This window comes from Coturnix japonica, chromosome 8 (assembly GCF_001577835.2).
Source record: "Coturnix japonica isolate 7356 chromosome 8, Coturnix japonica 2.1, whole genome shotgun sequence".
Classification (NCBI taxonomy): Eukaryota; Metazoa; Chordata; class Aves; order Galliformes; family Phasianidae; genus Coturnix; species Coturnix japonica.
Genome location: NC_029523.1, coordinates 7,151,250 through 7,174,467, shown reverse-complemented (window position 1 = coordinate 7,174,467; position 23,218 = coordinate 7,151,250). Strand labels below are relative to the sequence as shown.

The 23,218-nt window shown below is 41.1% G+C and overlaps 1 protein-coding gene across 3 annotated transcripts in view; it reads right to left on the bottom strand.

Annotated features, from left to right (window-relative positions):
- The window catches only part of RGL1 (ral guanine nucleotide dissociation stimulator like 1), a 59,228-nt gene that overhangs the window by 23,912 nt on the left and 12,098 nt on the right, over positions 1-23,218 (bottom strand). For 2 of the 3 annotated variants that reach the window (XM_015869824.2, XM_015869825.2), the window contains 2 exons: positions 12,834-13,042; positions 3,469-3,546 (listed from right to left, as the gene is read on the bottom strand). In XM_015869824.2, coding sequence (XP_015725310.1) covers positions 3,469-3,546; positions 12,834-13,042 — 287 coding nt within the window. The remainder of the gene's footprint in view (positions 1-3,468; positions 3,547-12,833; positions 13,043-23,218) is intronic. The other variant, XM_015869827.2, reaches the window with a different exon arrangement.

Sequence of the window (23,218 nt, the reverse complement as noted above, 5' to 3'; positions counted from 1 at the left end):
TCAGATGAGTTATTCCTTACAACTCCCTTATCAGACAATTAAGACAGGCATGGCATCGTGTTTCTGGAAACACGGGACAAAGTCCATCTAACTCAGACATTTGGCCATTGCGTCTGACCTTTTCCAATCTTTATTCTTCTGTTTCTGGCTTTCACATTGCTATCATAAACATTCTGACTGTCTGAAAGCAGTGAGAACTGTGGAAAGCAAGCTATTGAACATAAAGAGGGATAAGGCAGTGTTATTAAGGTCATGAAACATTTGATTGTTCAGAGTTTAATCAACATTTTAAGGCCCAAGCTATGCTGGGTTTTTTTGTTTGTTTAAGTTACAACATTACAGCACTTTGTTTAAACTTTCTGTTACTGAACAGGGATCTAAAGAAAACGGCAATACTAATTTTAAAAAGCAGACATTTCATATTAAACATAATTGTCAAATTGATACTGAATAAAAAAGAAGAGAATTTGACCACTCCTGTGTCTCAAAAATGCTAGGAATGATGCTTAAGTGAACAGGAGAAAATCCCCTTAGCAGAAAGGATCCCTGAGAAGGCATTTTGTGAGCATAGCTGAAGTGATTTTGGGTCAGTAAGAACTATATGTCAGTGCACTGAATGTGAGAAGTAGCTGCTGGCTCAGACCCAGCATTTGGGAACACCAGGTGAGGTTTATAGCTCCCACAGGGCTCCCAAATGATGCTGTGCCACAAGTATACTCAAGCCCTTGTGTAGGACATACAGGTCCTTACCTACAATAACACCAGGTAGAACACTAAAATAGGACAGGAAATTTCAGGCCTTTTCCTTCTGAAAACACACCACAAGCACAAAAAGAACAGGGAAGTTTCAACACAAAGTACTAACCAGTGGGCTTACAGTACACAAAATCCTCCCATACATAGAATCATAGAATTACCCATATTGGAAAAGACCTCAAAGATCATCAAGTCCAACCGCAGCCTAACTGTAGTACCCTAACTCTAACAACCCTCTGCTAAATCATATCCCTGAGCAATATACCTATGATTTTTGCAGAAAAACCCCTCCTTTACTTTTTATAAGCTCCATGAGATATCTCAGGAGCAATTAATTCTCCTCCTGAAGTTGTTTTTCACTTCTGCAGCATTTCTTGTGGCAAACAAGCGGAAATACTTTACATTTCTAATGCACCAAACGGAACTATAAAACATCAGAACTGTCACATCAGGAGTCTGATGAATGTAGAAGAGCCTTGCACACAGACTCCAGGACTTCCCAAGAGATGTTTCACCTCTGAAAAATACAGAGTTGATGGCAAGGAATAACATTGCTCCAGCACATATAACACTGAGAGCACACCTATATCATGTTTCTGTTCTATTGAGACAAGAGAGTAAATGCAATTATATTGGAATTATCCCCAGACAAGAGAAAACCTGAACTACCAGAATGACACGTTTCACAACAGGACTACAAAGGCAGTCTCTTTTCCAGATAGCATTAATCATAGCTAAGAGACAAGTAGCCACAGCAACTGAAAGGCAATGGAAATTTTTAAGGCAGGGAAGTGAACTCGTGTTTATGCAGGATCTGTTAAAACATGTGCCCATGACACACGAATTACTTGCTTGGTAACTTCACTGTTGAACTTTCTATAAATAAGTAGTTGGGTAACAGGTATTGAGTTCAGATGTAAAAGATGAGGGCCAAAGAATCCAAATCAGCCATGCTGATGAATGAAAACTGAGTCAGATCAACTCATTAAAAGTTGTGCTACCATAGGAATGGGAAGACAGACCCCATCCACTTGTCATTCACTAACTATGCAACGATGTTATGTGACAATTACTGCCAAGAGACAAGACAACATGGATGCAGCAGAAAGCAGCATGATGATCAACAATATGTATCAGTAGAAAAACAATCCTGCTTTAAATCTAAACAAAAAGTTCTTAATCTGTTTGACAAGAAGTGCACTGCTGGCTGCCCTCTTCTTTCCTTTACCTTCAACATCATTCTGTCTCGTCAATGCTTGTGACCAAGTTTTAACTATCACCTGTTCTTTGATGGTTTCTTTTGGTAACCAAGAAAGAATCAGAGATCTGAGCTCTCTGACCAAGTCTCATAGGGAAAGAGATGGAGTCCAATCCACCAGACTGTTCTCTCTAAGCAATAAAACAAGCAGTAACACTTTGTTTCTAACTAAAGCTGTTTTTGAGAGTTCTGTATCACTTATAGACGTTGATTAAGCTCTACATTTCTTCCACCTGCAAGCAAGCATAATTACTTACGTTTTCAGAGAAACACTCCTATACAAGGGGCTTTCACCAATTTATCTATGGTGCTTAAACAAAACAGTTTCTGCATGGATGACAGAAGGCAAAGCGACCCCATTGTCTGACAGATCCATCCAGACAATGAGGGACAGGGAGATGGTGGGCATCTTAATGGAAAATATTTGCATTGTGGATATTTTAACCAACTTAAAACAGACTCAAAATCTTCTGTCCCAATACATATGTCATCATAAATGCAGTGAGAGAAGAAGTGTGAAGGTCAGGCCCAATTGTTTAAAATAGGATGTAATTTGAATCAACGATCTGCATCAGTCCTAGGAATGAAATTCCTGCAGTGTTATTTCACGTGCTAGAAAACCTCAACATTCTCTTCTACCTCAAAACAAACAAACTGATGCTGTAGGGTTTCTTCTTCAGCTCCTCCTTGCCAAGTCGGTGCAATGAAGAAAGATTTAGATTTCTTTTTTTAACAGATAGATGGAATAGAATCATAGAGCGATGCTGACAACAATGAAGATTCCCCACATACTGTAATTAAATATAACAACTCAGCTACTTTTTACTGCCATAGTGCATGCAAAACACACAGCGTACAGATGTCAAAGTACGAATTTTGATAACCTAGGGAACATTTTACATCCTGCGCCCATAGACAAAATGCAGTTTCATAAGATAACCACTTTTTTTCCATTTAAACTGCTTTTCAAATCAGCTTAGCTATTCTTCTTGCAACATGGGATGACATCAGAATTTAAGCTTAACTCAAAAAGCAACACTGTAAATCATAGCATAGGGGCATTAATGGAGAAGATGCATGCATGCACACTACACCTGAAACACCCTCAGCTATGGTCTGCAGACGCTGTTGTAATGCACAATAAAATCAGTCATAAGCAATAACCATTTACTGCTATAGATAAGGCAGGAGAAACATTCCTTGTTTGTTTAATCAATAAAATATTGGCCTAGACATCTTCACCTCTTGTTTAATTCCAGTACAGTTTTGCTAATTGAGAGATCTCTGGGTTATATCATTGGATATGTCTTGAGACAGTTGATAATTGGCTTTTACACAAGCTTGTTTCAGCAAGAAAGAAGTGCAGTGAATTTTCAAAGTAAACAACAGCTATGCTGCCCACATCCTCCTCCAGTATGAATCCTGATTGCTGAACAGTGCAAAACCACACTTACTTCCTGAGTACTGTTTTGGATTCAGAGGAATTCTGGCTCCCAACTTCTTCACAGCTTGACGTCTCCAGGTTTCCATACCTGAAAAAGGAAATGGCAGTTTAGAGGATCATCTACCAAATGAAAACACAAGACTGTATAGAGCAATTCTTACACAATTATCATTATTCCTACCAAGTGTGATTTCCACACAGTTTTGTCTAGGTGGTAATTGCCCATTGGTGTCAAAACTCCTGATGCAGTTGTCGTGAGCAAGAATGCTGTGCATCACTGTGAAAGTGCCACTGGGCAAAAAGGAAACCAGAGGCACAACTCCATCAGTACAAAGTAGTCTTGTACCTACATATGTAATGCATGTGCCTTGCAGGCAGGATAATGCACTTCATATTCAATGGGAGCACCTACTGCTTCAGATACACAGCTCTACAAAAGAACTTCGTGGCTCCTTACAGCTAGTTTTAATGAAGGCTTACTCCCAGTCCAGATTAAGACAAGCTGATTTTAAACATTATGTTTCTGACTAATTGTGCGTCTTTGTCTGATGCTACTAGAAGGTTACAAACAGTTAAAGAAAATAGCATGGGTTGTCAGTTGGTGTAGGGAAGGGTCATGGCAGAACTGCAACAAATTCATCCATAACCTTCAAAGGTTAGAAATATGAGGTGGCAGCTTTGTGCACTAAAGTATCAGTCTATGGTTTCATATGCAAGAAATGCAGGTCTGTACAGAAAGTGAACCAGCACAGTTTAATTCAAACTCCTCACCAGCAGGTTGTAAATAATGTATTATTGCACCACTGTCCACCACCCTCACGTTGATATCCTGTCCTATCACGGCTCTCAGTCTCAAAAGTTCACAATACATTACAATAAGTCTCAACAATATGATGACAAGGGTTTAACGTTGGACTGTTCAGTATGGATGGGAAGCTGAGGCACAGAAAGATCAGTGGTTTTAATGCATTGCTCACTCCAGCACATTATAAAGTAAACCCAAATTAGAGAAGGTAAAATTCTAGGATAGCAGCAGTGTGGCTGCAGCTGCAAGGAGGTCACAGGCTTCCTTAACCTTGAGAGTACTGCAGTAGGACCACTTGTGTTATCTGCAACAATGGCTCGTTTAAAACTGGGTCTTGCATCTCCAGCTGCATATAGACACAACAAAAATGATTTGCTCAAGTCGTTTCCACATATCTGTGGCAAAGCTGAGAGCAAAATATAACTGCTCGATCCCGGTATCTTACTCTGACCAACATGCTGTCCCTCGTTCAACACAAGACCAGTGGTGAAGACTTCAGAAATCTCATCATTTTGTCTGCCCAAGAAAAAAAAGGCACAACACATATGTAAGCACTTGCAAACTTACATTTGGAAGGGCTCAAATTCTCAGTTATACCTGAACAATCCTGCTGGTCCTACAGGACTGCAGACATATGAAAGCATGCTATAAGAACTTAGAAGAATTGAAAAGGTTCTCGACCTGGAGGTTCATACAGGGTAACCCATTTCTCCACTGTGATTTCACAGAGCTGGTGCAAGCATCTAAAGAAAAACGTGCTTAGCTAAACTGATACTGGGGTAAGAATCAACTTTTGATCACCCTGCACGACACCTTGGTCTCTTCAGGGTCACTTGAGGTACTTCCCATTGCCTTCCCGCAAGGATGAAATAAATCAGAATGCCTTCCAAACAGCACTGCCACAACACCTCCATGAAGCCCATCACTTCACTAAGCTGAAGTTTCATCCAATCAAAATAGGCTGAACTCTACTGGCTTCAATATTTGCACTTCCACATATCGGAACACTGGGTTCCAATACAGGAACAGCTACAGCTGTAGGGGGGGGGTTGCTGTGAGGAAGCAGACATTGAGAGAATATATCATAGAATAATAGAATCATAGAATGACCTGGGTTGAAAGGGACCACAATGGTGTTCATCTAATTTCAACTCACTGTGCTGCTGACACAATATGTATCGTAATGCTCTTAGCCTATTGATAAATGGAGAGGATTTCACTCTCCATCACCATCTGCGAGATAAAGTGACTAAAATACATCTTAGTCAGTACAAAAGACAATTTTCCTCTACTGAGCACAGAAAGCTGCAACTCTTGAATAATAATCACATTTTAATATTAATTTTTCAAAACTTCCCATTAGATCTCCAAGCAAAATGTATTGAGATGACTCACGGTATCACTGTCCCAGCAATGTGTGAAATATAAAATACATATTTAGAGAACATTAGGCACTTGCACTTAAATCCCACTAGAGGTATCCATGCTGATTTTTATAATGCAAATCTATAACCCAGTAATAGAAAGCAGGCAATTTTCAGTAGAAAACCTGGCACATACACAACATTTTGTCATATTGTCAAATGTAAATCTCTGTCTATCTCTCAACAAAAAAGAGCTCTGCATGAACAACAGGCCATTAAATATGGGCTAGGAGGAGTTAATGATACATCTGATGTAAAGAACAGTGTTTCTGCACACTTCCACCACTCTGTTCTCACCAGTCCTGGACAAAGAGCCATTCACTACCCAGCCTCGTATGAATGCTTTGCATACAAAAAGAGACATGAGAAACAAAAGGATCCTGTAGCTCACAGAACTTTTCAGTCTTGCTTGGTGTTTGGAAAGTTATAGACTGAGCTCAAAAGAACTGACTAAGCAAATAAGAATGGAACGTAACCTGTACTGCTGAATATTTAAATATTGAAAAACAGAGTAGAAAATGCATCCCTGCATTTCTATTCAGAAGGGAAGGGAATAAGAGGAAGGAAAATCCACTTTGAATGATTAGGAAATAATAAGGAAAGGTGGTTCTCTGCAGAAGCGCCAAAGCCCTAAATAATGTTTAGAAGCATCAAATCAAGCAGAAAATAACTGGAAGTATGGATATTCAGCAAGAATTGTGAGGTGCATGGAATTATACACACAGAATAATGGAAACAAAGTCAATTCCTTAGCCTAGTGGCATACAGGGAAACAATGTAGGATAGATAAATGCTGCAGCAGTAATAGTGAACTTGATGCCATATAAAGCTACTGACCTAAAATGCATAGCTCTGCTACCAAAGGATCCACTCCTCTGTGCCTCCTAAAACCATGGTTGTGAGCTGAACGTGCCTGGTGAGGGAGGAAGCTCTAGAAGCAGATGGAGACTGTAGTACGGGGGGAAGGGATAGAAAGGCTCGCTGCTCAGGCCATCCCTCCTTGGGAGAAGCATGCAGAAGTGGCACAAACTCCCCACAGAGAACAGCACACAATGGTGGGCTCACCCAAACTGTAACCAGGGTACAAAACCTGGAAGGAAACCACTCAGATTCCAGAGAACAAAAACGGCAAAAGCAGATTCTCTGGGAGATTTCTCTTCTTCATGCAGTCCTGACTGATAGGTTTTTGCCTTGTTTGTTCAGAATGGCCTCAGGACTCTCTCCAGCTTGTGCAAAGCCCTGTTTATACTTGCTTCCTTATTCTGTTCTATCCAGCCAGTCTCTTCTCGAGCTCACCCGCTCTCTCTCTCCTCTCTATCTTCATTTTCCTCTCCATTGCCTTCTTATCAAGCCAGCCTCCAGAAGAAGAAATGAACTGGAAATGTAAAACTAACTTGTTATTTGCCATCATCATACTGCTGGGCTTACCCAGCTTGAGCTCTCCCACTAAACAGTACCAATACCCTGCTCTGTATACTTCTTTAGTTAGGGACTGGTTGCTACTTTATATGCTACTGTGCAAGCACAGCACGGCCCCGCTTTTAAGCACCACTGCAAGGAGCACAATTACCATGCCAAAGTAAAACACACCAGAGAGGAACTCGGCTTATGCCTGCTCTCCTCTGGACAGCTAAATATATTTGGCTTCCATCATGTCTGGGAGTGCTTAATGCCACAGCACACACAGCAGCAGTGGATGCTGAAGGCTCAGTGAGGGGCACCCTGCCATAGTGCTGTGCCTGGGGGCAGAAGGAGCTCATCTGCTCCTGGCTCTGCCCTCTTCCTTCTTTCCACAGTCTTCCATTCAGCATTTCCACATCCAAATGCTGACAAGAGACATTATTTTTTTTTTATTTATTTATTTTTAAACCACTTCTACCAAACAAAGAGGCAATATTAGGATGCACAGTGCTAAAGACTTGGCAGGTTTTCAAAGCTGTCTAGTGCATTCAGATTCCAAACTTCCATGCATACTAAAGGGATGTGGACATCCAATTACTCTTAACCAGCTTTGCAAGTACAAGGCATCCGTATCACTTCTTAACATACTGGCCTGCACTCAATATTTTGTTTAGTTTGACTTCTTCTCTATGTTAAAAGAAAATCTTTATAGATGAAGTACAGCCAAAATAATGAATAGGGCTCCAGTTTCAGATTTAATAGAAAGCAAAAATTTAATTCAAAGTCGTGGTGCAGAGAAATACAGTCTGTAAGAAGTGTTGGTTCAACTCAGAGAGCAAATAGCACATCACTGACTATATTAAAGGCAGGAATTATCAAAGAGCACAACTGGTAGCCCATTACAAGCAGCACAGTTGTAAAAATGCAGCAAGTACCTCCCGTGTGACACAGATGGAACTGCATCTGTCTTAAAAATATTCTGAATTTTACATTAGCAGATTTAAACCTTTTTCACATGCCCTGTTTGATACTCACTGCACTGGATGAGTCGCTTTTAGGAATGTTTCTTTTTGCCCGGTCTGTTTGTGCATTGCTGTGATGACAGTACCAGCACAGAATGTGGGAGTTCGAGACACCACAAGTACAAGTGCTGTGCAACCATGAGATTCCTGCTGTGTAGTAACTGAAGCCATGTGTGTGTGGCTTTGGGAGGACTTCCTCCTGCACTCCTATGTCATGTGAAGAGGAGCAAAGGCAGCGTAAGCAATGTGGATGTCCCTTTAGCACATCCCACCGCTCCACAGGGACAAAACTACCAACTCCTCCATGGCCAGGCAGGAAATGAAGGCCCCCTTCAGGTCCCAATGGCTGCAGAGCCTCACACACTCACAGGGCTGACATACATTTCTGGGCAAGTTTGCCAGTGTGTGCTCCCACATATAGTGTGTCCTATAAGCAGGAGATGCAGGTGCAGTTCCTCTGACCCTGTGTCGTGGAGCTGAAGACCCGCAGAAAGATGGAAGGGCCTTTTTGGATCTGGCCACATCACTGTTCTTCTTTACACCTACCAACAGAGACTCAGCATTGCCACCCATGGTTGCTCCCTTACTCTACAGTCTTAATCTATCACCAAGAAGGAGAAACAGTGCTCTGAAATCTGAAAAACATACTCTTAGCAACAGGATCAGCAGTAAAGATTAAAACTGAGTTAGTTAAATTCAATTACTACCTGTTTCTATGTATTTTTCCTTACAACAGCTGCTTTTCTTCACAAGCTCATATTCCACACGATGAAAATCATTCTAACCCTTATAGCTTAAATTTAATCTATATTTTGTCCCAATCCATACACTTCTAGATTAACCACAATATTTGAAAAGCCAGGAGAAACATCCATTGACTCATAAACACTACTGAGATTTGTGAGAGGGGAAGGAAATGGTGACCTCCTAGGATTTCCTGAGGATTCTACCATTTGTTATAATAAGCTGGGGATAACGTTGACAAAGTCAAGCAGCCTACGTGCCCTTCCTCTGTAGACTACACTACTGCTTGCTCCAAGAAGTATGTAAGCTGGAGACCAGGACTTGGCTCAGGAAAGTAAGTTCTCCTCTGTCCCCTGTGTTTTCTTGCCATCTTCTTTCACCTCTTTAAGTTGCAGTGGAGGAGGAGGGCACTCACCTGAGTGTCCAAACTTACCTGAGACATTGCTACAAATATCACGTTGCCTAATTGTTTGAATCAGACCTGCAGCATCTGAACTTTCCATTCTCCCTTCCTTAAGGAAGAGTTGCCGCCACACCAACGCGTTACCAAAATCTCCAGTGGGACACAAGCCTTTCAGACACAGCCCATGAGGACACACAGCAGCAGACAAGATTGGGCCAAGATCTTTCCTTTTCAATGAACAGCCAACAAAACTGAACATCAAGGGCTTCTATTTAGAAGACTCCTACTTTCCTGCTTATCTACTTGAAGACTCAAATGAAACTCATTACAAAACAGCCATGCGCAGATTTCAAAGCTAAGAAGTTAGTCCTGTCTGCTTAGTTTCTTTTCTAATCAGTGTTAGATACATGCCTGAGAAAGTACAAGAAAGACTCTTAAGTTAGACTTACCACTACTTTTATGCTGCAATCTTATTGTAACGGTACAGATGTAATTCCCAGATATGAAAACATTAAGAACTTAATTGCAGAGTTAACTGAGCTAAATTGCACCAACAATACAATACAATACAATGTACAGCAACTGGTGCTGCATTTTCATAGGAGCCTGAAGAACACAGGTGTCTCATGACCAGTGATTCCCAGAGAATGAGTAATTACTTTCTTCAGGCCATTTTAAAAACCCTATCATTAATGCCTATGTTAAAAACCCATATAGGAGTAGAAACTAAAGCACAGGGCATATGAACTTGATCATGATCTTGACTTCTCTTCTTGTTCAAATTCCTGATTTTTGAGTATCTGAATTTATGACTTTGGTGTTTTACTAATTTTGTACATTCCTATTTTTAGCTTGCTATGATCCTTTTTTGCCAGGGGAGAATACAGAAAGAAAGCAGAACCATTTATCTAGAGGACTCTGCTAACGTCAGTGCAAAAGCAAGATCCCAAAAGACTTTTTCATCATCCTTACAGCAGCGCAGCCCTGCAGAGTCTGAACACTGTAATGGCTAGTGATGAAACACCACAAAACAATCAAAACCATAACCAGGCTAATTGACTGTAAAGATGGCCTATTGTTTCAGTGGATTACCCCTCTGGCACAAACCCCAAGTTATCATTCTTCAATCCTCAATTCCAGGGATGTTATTTAATTATAGTGGTATTGCATTGCTATGCACAGCAGAGCCGTGCACTTCAGGAGCCCTCTCCTAGTCCTGCCCCACAGGGGGCCCTGTGTGGAGTGCCCAACAAACCAGCCCTCCCAGGAACAAAACCATCACTTTGCTGGTCATCCACCTTAACAGATCTTGGTAGTAGATTCTAGACTTGCTTGTCAGATACATGGGATCGGGTCCAATTTATGCAAATTAAATAAGCACAACATCTAAATTGCTCTTTGCATAATAGTCTTCTATCTCCTGAGCACAGCAAATAACAACCAGATGTGGACACAAAAACAGAGATCCAACTCCAGAATCACTAGTCGAAGCAGAACCCTTTTTCTGTCTGTGCCTCAGTGCACACCTAAGTATCTGCTAGCAGCCTGCTCTTCTCATTCTGTCTCTAGGATCTCCTGACAGAAGAAGGGCTTTAGGGTGGTGCTGCAAACACTTTTAGTTATGTTTGTATAGTGAGTCCTAAAATAAGGTCATGGTCTCAGGTAGAACATTTGTTTCTATTACCAAAACACCTCACTAACAATAGAAACATAGGAATGGAAACTATGAACAGTCTAAACTCTGTTAAACTGGATGGCAAACACACAATGATGTTTTCCGGGCATTTAAACTTTGAAGACAAAATAAGTTACCTGGATTTTATACAAGCACCTTAAAATTAAAAGATGAATGTGTATCATCAGGTTTGGAGCCACTCTGGAATGAAAGAGTGGTCAGGCACTGCCCAGGGAGGTGGTGGAGTCACTGACCCTGGTGGTGTTCAAGGAACAATTGAATGCTGTGTTGAGGGACGTGGTTTAGTGGGAGCTATTGGTGATAGATGAACAGTTGGACTTGATGATCTTTTAGGTTTTTTCCAACCTTGGTGATTCTATGACTAATTCACATTATATAAGCCATCTTCAAGTTCTCATTGATTACAGAAGGACAATTTCCCTAGATGCATATCAATCAATAGAAAACCCCAAAAGAGCAGTTCGGCTCCATCACAAAGCAACAAGAACTGCACTGTTAGGAGAACAGAATTTAAATAGCCATTTTGGGCAATGCATCATTGCAAAGGGTATTTATTATCTAACCCAACTCTTTTTTTAATAAAAATAATTTCTTCTGCTAAAGTCTATCTTTACAAAAAAATAATTAAATTAAATTATATAGGAAGCATTAATGGCTGGAAATGAGAGTGTCTCCTGGGCAATTCATGTGCTTAAAAAGCAAGAGATTCTCACACCACACTGCCCAAAAACACTGCTGTTTTGCCAGCCATCTCTGTTTTAAATTTAATAGAATCCAGACAAATTTGGTGTCTTTCACAAAGTATCCTACAAAAGGTATTTACATCCGAAATGCAGAATAAAACAACCTGCAAGTAAAGGAAGAATTACTTATTCTTGAGAAGGAATTCCTCTGCATTTTTATATTCCTACATATATGCACCATTGCTCTTTTTTTGCTTATGTCCTAATTATGGCAGAATGTGCATGGACTGAGACACAAAGGTCACTGTAGGAAATCTAACTACACAGTCTGCTCCCCATTATGGCTTCTCTTTCCAGATCTGACTTCTTAATGGCTGTGAAGTTACTACTCTTGTGCTACTTGGCAGCTAGGTATTTCAACACCAATATTAATTAAGCACATAAAATTCCTGCCAAGCAAGTAGTACCATACTCCTTTTCAGATATAAAAGAATAGCACAGATAACTTATCTGCACCTTGCTCCTTATCAACCTAGTGGGAGAGCCAAAATCAAAACCTAGGAGTTCTTACACTAGCCCTCTAATAGCTACATGCCTGAATAGCTGCTTTTGTACATCACTTCCTTCTGAACAGGAAATAAATATGATACTTCCATCTCTGACCTTGCCTACTTGTGCATCTAGGGGTTATTTGTAAATCTAGGGGTTCTTGTACTGTCTGCAAAAAAAAAAACAAACCACAACGTGTTGATGTGAGTAGAAGTAGACACGGTTTTGACTGTGTTTGCATAATCTCTGCTTCAAATCAATTTCCCCCAACAGGAGGCTTAGGTCTGAAAATTCAATACCAAGTGAAATACAGGAATCTAGGCTAGGTGTGACTTTGCAGCCCTCTTGTTCTATTATTATTATTATTATTATTGGAGAGGTACATGGTAGATTAATGTCCCTGTGCTAGCCCCGTTCTGATTCCTTTGTTGCCAGACACAAAGAATTTTCTCTACATGATAACCATGCTGTAATGAGAATGTGAATGTGAGCAGCATGTATTTATACATTTTGAATTTTGCTGTACTCTTGACACCTGTCCATTGGGTTCCTAAGTCAACGTCCATTGACAGTAATGGAAACTATTCCTGATAGCATCTCTCTGTCATGTAAATGACAGCTCAGCTCTCATCATCCACCAGCTCTTACCTGTCAAGGAGAAGCTCTAGTACTTCCTTAGTAGAAGCAAAGCCCCTGTATGTTGAGAGAAAGATACTGATGTAGGTAAAATCATTATCCCCGAAAGCTGTCAGAAGGTTCTCCACAAGTTTCTCCAAAGTTCCAGCTTTTATTGTCCTGATCTTACATGTTTCATACTGGCTGACAGTATGTCCTGGAGGTAACTGGTCCCCTTCAACCTACAAAGTGAAAACAAAAACAAAACACAAAAATCAGGCAAAAGTCAGGTCCTTCACACAGCTGTCACACTGTAACAGATCAAGTCTTATCTTTTCAGAGGAGCAGTCACCTGGGAGTCCATCCTCAGTTACTAAACTACATTGTCCATTTTGTCTCTCCAAACACCAAGAGCTCTATCAAGAATGGAGGTTATTCAGTAAGTTTATCTTTATTTCCCTGACATGTTCCATACAATATTTCATACTCAGACTGCTATCAGTGTATCTTGTGGCACTACTACATATTATAATCTAAAAGAAAGTTCATTAGCCCACAAAGGGAATAATAACATAAAGGAAACAATAGCAGTGATACAGTCCCACTTAACTTGTGAATAAACAGTAAAACCGATCATATCACAGAATGGCTCAGCTTGGAAGGGACCCCAAGGATCATGAATCTCCAACCGCCCCTGCCACAGGCAAGGCCACCAACCCACGCAATCAATACCAGAGCAGGCTGCCCAGATCCCCATCTAACCTGGCCTTGAACACCTCCAGGGAAGGGGTATCCACAGCCTCTCTGGTCTGTTCCAGCACCTCAACACTCTCTCTGTAAAGAACTTCCCCCTGATATCCAACCTAATTCCTCCCTCCTTCAACTTAAAACCACTTCCCTTTGACCAGCCATTATCTACCCCTTTAAAGAGCTGACTCCCCCTCCTGTTTGTAGGCTCCCTTTAGGTCAAGACTGAAAACCAATTCTTTAATCTATTTAAGCTGGACTGAACACAGCAGCAGCAAAATACTACAGGAAATAAACTGAACAAGAGCACACAACAGCCTAGCTTCAGCTTTGCATCACCATTTCTCCTGCAGTCTCAGAAAAAAAGGCATTTGCAGAGCAGCAGCATTACACTGCTGATTTCCTCCTCACATACGCACTCACAGCAAGCTTTCAGCTGGGACTGCTGTGATGATGCTCTTCTGAACCACAGCCTTCCCTTCCTAGATAACAACCCCACTGTATCCTGATACAGACAATAATGGTGTTTCATTAGGTCACATTTCCCAGAGAAGTCTTACAGTAATATTTTGCAATTTAGCAGCCCTTCTGGGCTTTGAATGTTGAATTCACCAGCACGTAGGACAAGCAACACCAGACTGAGAGACTCCTCCAAGTAACAAATTAAGGCATATTTTGTGTTTCTCCATGGCTGCTTGACAACACATCTTAAGCACCCCCTGAAGAATTACATCCTGGGCTGCATGTGAAGTTCAGACACGCAGACATTCTGACCAGAGGTTTTTGCTCCAGAAACTGTCCAGTAAGGTATGAGTTTGAAACAACAAGGCTAGCTCTATTCCAAATATTAGCACAGCACCTAGACTCAAGGACTTGAAGATGTCGTGGTAGTGACTTCACAGGCATTACAGACCTCGGCTTTGCATACTAGTAAAATAAGAAGAAGAAAAAAAATAAGCTATTCATGAAGTAATCAGGAACAGACAGCCCATCCATTTCGTATTTATAGCACTACTTTCCATTGCTTTTCAATTATTCATAATAGATATCCCTTCCTCTCTTGGGCAATATAGATGTCTTCACTGAGTGCACAGCTCAGCTGCTTTAGGATGAGGACATCCCATTTCCCAGGGTACGAGGCCTAACAGATGCTTGGTAGAACATTAAAATCCAGCCTGATAAAATAGAATTGAGAGGAGAATGAAAAAATGGGACTAGTAACTCCAGCATCCTCACTAGCATGGCTGATAGTTCGTTTCTAGCAGTACTCCCAATATTTGGATTTCACAGCAAGAAACAGTTCCAGCGATGCTTTTGGTAGCCAAGTGCCCCTGTGTCTGTAAGAACCTGGAGCATTGTACAGGATCAAGGCACGGGGACTTCTCAACAGACTGCAAAGACCAATGGCTCAGACCACAGGCAAAGAGCCCCCAACTCAGCAGGAAAATGGCACCATTTCGCATTGAGTTTAAGCTGCTGCAAGACCAGACACCCTCTTCTGCCTGCATGCTGCCCTGCTCCTAAGCTGTTTTTCACACAGTTATGTGATGAACTGGAGCACAAAAGGGGTCCAGCCAGAACACAGCCTGAACTTGGTGTGGTGAGAGGTAACCCAGACAAGTTGCCCAACTTGCTATACTCCAGGGCTGCAGAAACACATGGACCGATGCAGGGAAAACAGCTGTTGTTCAAGGATAGAGACAATTCCCAGAAGCACTGCAGATTTACATCTGTTCAAACAGACCATGCCATTGCAGACTGCTAACCTGGTCTCATGTCATGAACTGATTCACATGTTTTGTACATGGACAAGGCAACACATAGCACTGCTGCACCAGACCCACAGATACAGCAATGCAGCCCTGCAGAGGAGGGCTGAGACTACACCGAAATTCTACTACTAAGAACTTGCAGTTCTGTTACTGTTGCTATATAATCCCCACCCAAATTTGCCCTATGTAAAGCTCGCCAGGAAAAAAAAATACTGTTGACCTTTCATCTTCTGCTTAAACTCTACTTTAGAAAATTACTAGTTACAGAATACAACCACTTTCAGACACAGAAGGTCTGTGCATCGCTGCATTTAACCATTCATTTTCTATCCAGCAGATTCCCACACTGCATGATAGCTGAAGGAAGGCTGTCTTTTCCTCAGCACACAAAAAAGCCTCCTTGCTCTCACTGATGTGTGTGCCAAACAAGGGCAGAATGTGAACCCAGGACTGATGCGTGCACAGTATTTTCCTGTCATTGCAAAACTGCAACTTCCCCAATACATAACCCTAGGAGAATGTTAAACAACAATAAAAATCAAAACTTTGAAAATCTAAGGCTATGTTTGTCTGCAAGACATTAAACTGCTAGAAATCATTTTAAGAGTCTTTTAGGGATTGTTTGTATTTCTATTATTTTAGCAATGCTGCCTGTAAGCTGAAGAGGAAAGGACTTGGCAGAGGAGTTCATGGCTGGGCTCTCAGAGTAGGACACTGCGGGCTGCACTCGCATGCTAACAGGAAACTGCTCGGTCTGGATTTAATCAAGAGGACATCTCCTCACTGACATAACCGGGCTGCCCAAAGGCAAGAGAGTTTTCACGTTTGTTTTTGTGTTGACTGCCTACTCAGAAGAGCCCAGTACTTACTGCTATTAAAAGATACGCCTAAAACTCTTGGCAAGTTTTGACAGTGACACATGGTGATCACTGCTGGGAGGCACTGGTAGTCATGATTTCAAAACTGCCAATGGAAACAATCTCCTTTACCCCAAAACCATTAATCTGAAGTTTTTTCCAATCTGAATATTATCTGTTGAGATTCTAAAAGTTACAGCGATGGAACGAAGTCAACAAAATCACTGTTCATTAAGCAGACTGAAATAGATACTTCAAAAATACAAATGAGATAAACAAAAAGTAAATCAAATATTCCTTGGGCTCAGTCATGTAAAACATCACCACTTTAGTAAAGATTCATTCATTTAAAAATTCTGCAAAATTATTTTCAAGAGTGAAAAAAAAGGCCCTTTTTGCTGTTTGCATTAATATCATAGAATCATATAGAATCATAGACTGGCCTGGGTTGAAAAGGATCACAATGCTCATCCAGTTGCACCCCCCTGCTATGTGCAGGGTCACCAACCACCACACCAGGCTGCCTCAGAGACAGATCCAGCCCAGCCTTGAATGCCTCCAAGAATGGGGCATCCACAGGCTCCTTGGGCAACCTTCTGAAAAGAAGGATAAAACACTTTTTGAAATTTCACCCTAGATTTGCTGCCCTGAAGCATGAAATCAGGTAAAACAGAAATCAGGCAAAACAGAAAAAAACTGGATTCCAGAGCAGAAAATGATACTACTAATAAAAAAAGCAGAGAATGTAAGCAACGGGAAGACCTCATGATGCTCTATGAAACTCCTTATCACTTTAGTTAAGTATTATTGTTAATGACAACTTCAAAGATATTAATGATGTATTTGATATGGCATTTCCAACTAAAGTGTTATTATATCTGAGCCTGCTCCCTTTAAAAGGAAGCAAGACTGCCCCATATGTGTGCTGACAGACAAAACCCACAGCAGCTGACCATCATGCTGAACTGACTCAAACACGCACACACTGTGCTGACTGCCCCCATACAGGCCACATCATCATTCAAAAATAAGTGAAAAATGTTTTGTTTTGCTTTAACAACAGCACACAGCAGCGTACATCAGTGAGAGCAGCAACCAGACTAAACCCATCAGATGAAGACACGGCATTTCAAGTGCTGCGAGGGTACACACATACGTGCTGCTTCTTGCAGTCAGCTCTGCAGCTCTGACAGCATCTAAGAGCCTTGCATCCACCACTCTCTCCTCTCTGTCCTTGTCCTCCATGCTGCAGAGCTGTCAGTCTGGAAAATAGCTTGCGTGAGATAAGGCTGAATTTGAAGCACAATTTCCACTCTAGGAAACCGTGGCTGGAATGCAGGATTTGGATGGCCAGCGCTAGATTTACTTGCAGCTTGCAAGCTCCAGGCAGCATGGATGCTTGCCTTTGCAGGAGCAGCTGTTTTTATCGTGCAGTGCAGATGGAAATAAAACGAACGGGGAGCTCTCTGCAGAGCTTTCTCCACTTTGCTAACTCCCATTTCCTCATTTTAGATGCTGATGAAAATCAGAATACTGTGTGTTGACTGCACCAAACTCAGAAGCCAATGTAACTTTATGAGCTCTTTCCTGTGATCTGACAGCTATGGGTATTCCTGGATTTCCAAAGCTCCACCCTTTTCCTTTCCTTTTTTTTTTTTTTTTTTTTTTTAAACCACATAAATAACTCTTCTTGGCAGGAACCCAGAGTTTCCAGGACTAATTAATTCCATGATCATTGTTCAAAAGGCATTCTCATTTTCTCATATCCTTAGAGCTCACAGCCTGGCACGTATCCATCTGAAGAACCAGAACCAAACAGTAACAAAAGCTGTAGGTAAAAGAAAAGCCTTCCACAAATGCTGTTGCTCAGTTAGAACCCTTTCACTCAGGCACCTTGCAGATACTCAGGGGAAAATAAGAAACAAGCAAACCAAGGCGCTGAGCAGCATTTCTCATACCTTCTTAAGTTATGCAAATTTGGACTCATTCGGGTATCTTGAATGATGTGGAACTACCTTCGAATGAATGAAAGCAAAGGGAAAGAAGCCTAATTTATGCATCACCTATTGCTGGGTGGCTCTAGAGGAGTTCAAGCAAGTGCATAAAGCAGTTGAATATTCAAAGAGATCTACATTAAAATGGCGTTGCCCAGCTCTTACAGTAGTGCAAAGAATCTCAGCCAAAGGAACATATAAATTCTCTCTTTCAAATCTGGCATGCTTCTTAGAATCATCCATGCAAAGGAATATAGCTGTGGCATTCAACAAGAACCAAGTCCTCCAAGATGTTTGCTACGCAGCACACATGCTTTTTAAAGAGACCAAAATTGCCCCAACAGCTTAATCCTACTCTTCATCTTGAGCCATCCTGCACAATTTACACACTTACCTTCTCAGGCCCTTCTCATGCTGACTCTCCCACCTTGCTGGGCCTTTCAGCAGTGTCAAGACAAGCCCATGCACCCTCTTATCTAACTTAATGTCTTGATTGAGTTAACTGAACCTGAAACAATATCAGATCCATTCAACTCCTTCCTTTCTTTCTTCCTCTCTTTCTTTCTTTTTCTTCTGACACATTACACAGTTGCCACAATGTGGTGCTTCACTAGCATGCCGTGGATATGTTATTTTCATAATGCGTTGGGATGTATATATATTCCTTGTGGTGGCTTTGATCAGAAATTGAAGTTTAGCAAGTGCTTAATTTAAAATAGAACACCAAGAAATAGGAACTGGTAAGTCAGGTACAACTCCCAGTCATGTGCATTTCATACTGCTTGAGAAACATCTGTCATCAAATGACACAACTAGAAATATTTTCCTAGTCCAATAATGAATCCAACTCATATTAAGCATCTTTCTATACCCCTTCCATATTAGAGGAGAATAAGTTCTATAAAACCTGTCATCCTCCTTGCTTCAGTGCATAAGAACAACAAAATGTCCAATCTCCAAACTGAGCAGTAAATAAATACTAGAAACAACAGAAGGCTAAGTGAACAGTGCACCAGAACAAGGGCATGGAAATAAGTTTCACTGCCCTTTTTGGCAGTAAACTCAGCCCATTCTGCAAAATATTTTGACCTGTGTAGACTTGGATGTGTTTCATAGAGTCTTCAGCCTTGCATAAAACTGTCGGAACTAATAAAAGTAGGTATAAAAACAGGGATGGCTTTTAAGAATCATAAGAGAGAGACAAAGGCAGCTGGAGCAGTCCCTCTGTGCACAGAAGCAGTGAGCAGCAATTACCATTCTGCTGGCACCTCATCTTAGCTTCATTCCTCCCATGCCCTCTCCACACTTGCTGCTTGCAGCCTGTCTGGGAGGCTGGTAGGTGCCAAGGCTGAGCTACATACTAGCCAGTGCAAAGGAGATGGAAAGAGCTATTGAACAGAAGAAAGATGGCAGGCAGATCAAATATTGCACTGCGCTTTGACTCGAAAGCTGCTTCCAGTAGTCTTGACAGCAGCTCATAAAGACAATACTCTGCACTTTGCAAATACCAAGAGGTAAAGGTGCTGTACTTACATGCAGCAAGGTAACAACAGTCTTGAGTCTAAAAACTAGGTTGAGATGCTCAAGTGTTCAGCAGAAGAGACACTTATAGAACTTCTGCAGTGGGATAAAGTGATTACAGAGTACTGGCACAAGCAACTTAAAGGGCACAGCAAACAAGGAGAAAAATAAAAACAAACAAATAACCAAACAAACTTGTCAAGCTTCTGTTAAACTACATGACACGCTGGTATGCGGGTCAAATAATTGTCGTAACACGTGATAGTGATATTCATTTCCCAGCGGGCATTTCCTACAGAGGAACTAAATGAACTCTGAAATGTATTTAAGTAGGGTGGAACAGCTCCGTTGGAAGAGACCTTCAAAGATCACCTAGTCCAACTGCAAAACTGTTGCATAAATGGCTGAGACCGTGTCAGCTTCCAAACTTTACATACATACAAACAAACGTGCACAAGTAACAACCTACCTTCTGTAATTTAATTAGGCAGCTGAGGTTAAATTAGTGGCTTAAAAGCACATATTAATCCCTGCCAGGACTCCTTTTGCATGCAAATATTAAGAACTTCATACACGTCAGGCTTCACAAGCTGGAAGTCAGACTACACAGTGCAGTGACATATCACAACAGTATGGCCTCTATACAAAATACTAGCTGGTGTTTTAAAGCAATGCAGATGTGAAAGGCCTACAGCATCAGACATGTCTCCCCAAGTCACCTACACCTACATTCTTCAGGATATATTGAAATATGGAGAAAAATACAGCTGCTGAAATCATCCTCCAAGCTTACAGCCTGTCTTGAGACTGAGGTTTTTGTCCTCAGGCCTCTGTATGTAAACCTGCCCCCTAAAGCCTCATCTCTTAACACCAGTGCTTTGCTGCATACTGCCCAGCTCCTTTATTCCCTATTTGGTTGTTATACGATACTTGAATACTTTAACACAGGGCCAGACAGCATGGTATTATTTCCAGTACAACTGAATGTTGGTGCCACTCAGTGCTGCTATGAAATCAGCCCAGCTCCATCAGCACCACACAGAAGCTGAAAATACTTAATTACCCTCATGTTTATAAGCTGACTGATTCTTAACTCTCCATCTACCCCAAGAAAAACCATCACAGAACTCAATTTGTGAAGCACTGGTTGGTGGAGCAATTTGCCACAGCTCTTTCACGCTGCAGTATTTTAATAAATGCCAAGTATAGCAGGGGAGAAGGAATGCTTGATATTGCCACTAACATGGCCTGATGTTTACAGTAGCAAGAGTTACACCGTTTGATGGCAATTACAGATCAGCTGAAAAAAAACCAATTTATTTTGACCATTCAGAAGCACAGGGATCATTTCTCCCCAGTGTTTGTATTGTTGGTAGTCATAAACTGCAATGCTTATCCTGTGAAAAGCTGCACCACTCTTTTCCCTTCCAGGAATGTAATTTAATTTAATTGTGGAGCTCATCATCACTTTCTGCTCAGTCAGTAGAAACAAAGAACATCCTGTGTGAGACAGCAGGCAGAACTGCTGAACTCAAGATGAGTTTAAGGATGGCAGAAGTAAGAATTGGGTTGCATAATTATAACATGAATACACATTACATAACCCCAAAATGGTTTTATTTATCCTGATTGGATAGTTGGCTTCCCTTTTACACTATAAAGCTTGTCCCAGCAGTACCCGGAAATTAAAATCATACTGACTCAGGAAATCAATGTAAACTGCTACTGCACTCAGTGTAAACAAGGCAAGAGTGATAGATTTTAACAGCATGAGTAGCTGGAAAATAGCACTGTAGGTGTGCATTATGGCAGAGGAGAAAACATTTAGCAGAAGATTATGGGGAAAAAAAAATTGAACTTCGTGGAAACAAAAAGAAGGAAAACAAGAAAATGTTTTGACATGTTTCATAATGATTTCTGTGAGTAATCTCTTCTGCCAAGCTTCTTTAATATATTAAAGCAGAAATAGGTTAGCAGCAAAGCATTTTTACGACCGCAGCATGAGTAAATAACTGAATTGAGTTATAAACTTCATTTCAATGGCTGTGCTTTTTACTACTCTTTGTTTTGAAACTAAGAGATGTCTCCAGGGTGGGGCCTGACCAGAAAAAGCAGCAAGATAATGTTACTTAATATTAAAAGTTACTATCTTGAACGTTTACTCAAGCAATAAGAGAGTCCAAAGATATTAGTTCCATCACTAGTTCTAGGCCAAACTGCATTCTTATTAGATTATTTAGACATCACAGGGGATTGATTATGGAGTCTATTAACATTCTTCTCTTGTACACATACACACGTAATGTGAGCCTACTTGCATGAATGCTCACATGTATACGTACTGTATCTGTGATGGCAACATTCTTGTGCTAATGACATAGGTCTCTTCATGACAAACAGGAATGTTTTACTTAATAATCTGCCAAAGTATATGATAAAGAAGCACATTATATATCTAGAAAAATGACTGCATTCTTGTAAGTAAGTACAGCACCCGGCCTTTAACCCATCTCTTCTGACATCGCAGAAAGCAGCACCAGCTGCGTGAGCTGGCGCTGAACCCACTACAGACGTCTGTATTTCAGTTTTGGAGTCCTATTGCAGTTGAAATCCTTAGGCACTGAATACAAATCAAAACACACGTAATTATTTGGAAGTACTGAATCGGAATGCACAAGAAGCATAGCTTACAAGTAGAGGGGAAAGAGCAAGCAAAAAATGTCAGGCTGTAAGATGAAACAGAAGTCCTCCGCGTTATTGTCTGTCTTTTCTTTTGTTGCTGTTTAATTATGCATCAGGAGTTAATAGCATATTTCTTTTCTTCTCTGTCCTCTTCTAACTCCACAGTCATCTGAATTTTTCTGAACAAGAAGACTGCTTTTGTACAGAGAAGAATGCAAGCCTCGTGGTTCAAGTAAGTGTACAAGAGTTCATTCCCATTTCACATGCTGCAGGGAGCCAGCAAACCAACTGCACAGCCAGAATCAATCTGTGGCACTCATTGGGAAGAATGCGAAGTGTAAGATCTGACTTCCAAATGAAATAGATTATTGTTACTTAAGAGACATTCACAACAGCAGCACAATGGCTGCTATGTCAAAATGTAAGGCACCACCCCTGCCCTCAAGGGTTTCTGCTCTAAAAATGCAAAGTGCACCGCAGGTAGGGCCACAGAATAATACAAGCCAAGCACTACGACAGAAGGATATGTGGGCATATCTTCATAAACATTTTCCTTTTGTATTTGCCTGCAGTGATTTATACCGTCTTCCAAACACAACTCAGGAACATTTACTTAACTAATCTCTTCTGCACTGAAGTCAGTAGCTAATCCTGAAGGGTGTACTGACTTGCCATTTGCACCCAACACTGACGAAGCTTTGAAATGTTACCATCTTCATCTAATAAACCCAACCCAACTGAAGGACACTGTGCACTTGGCTTGAATCAAATCAGCAACTCAGTATGATTCAACACACACAACACCAAGATGCGGGGCATAAACGACCATCCCTTATGACAAAGGG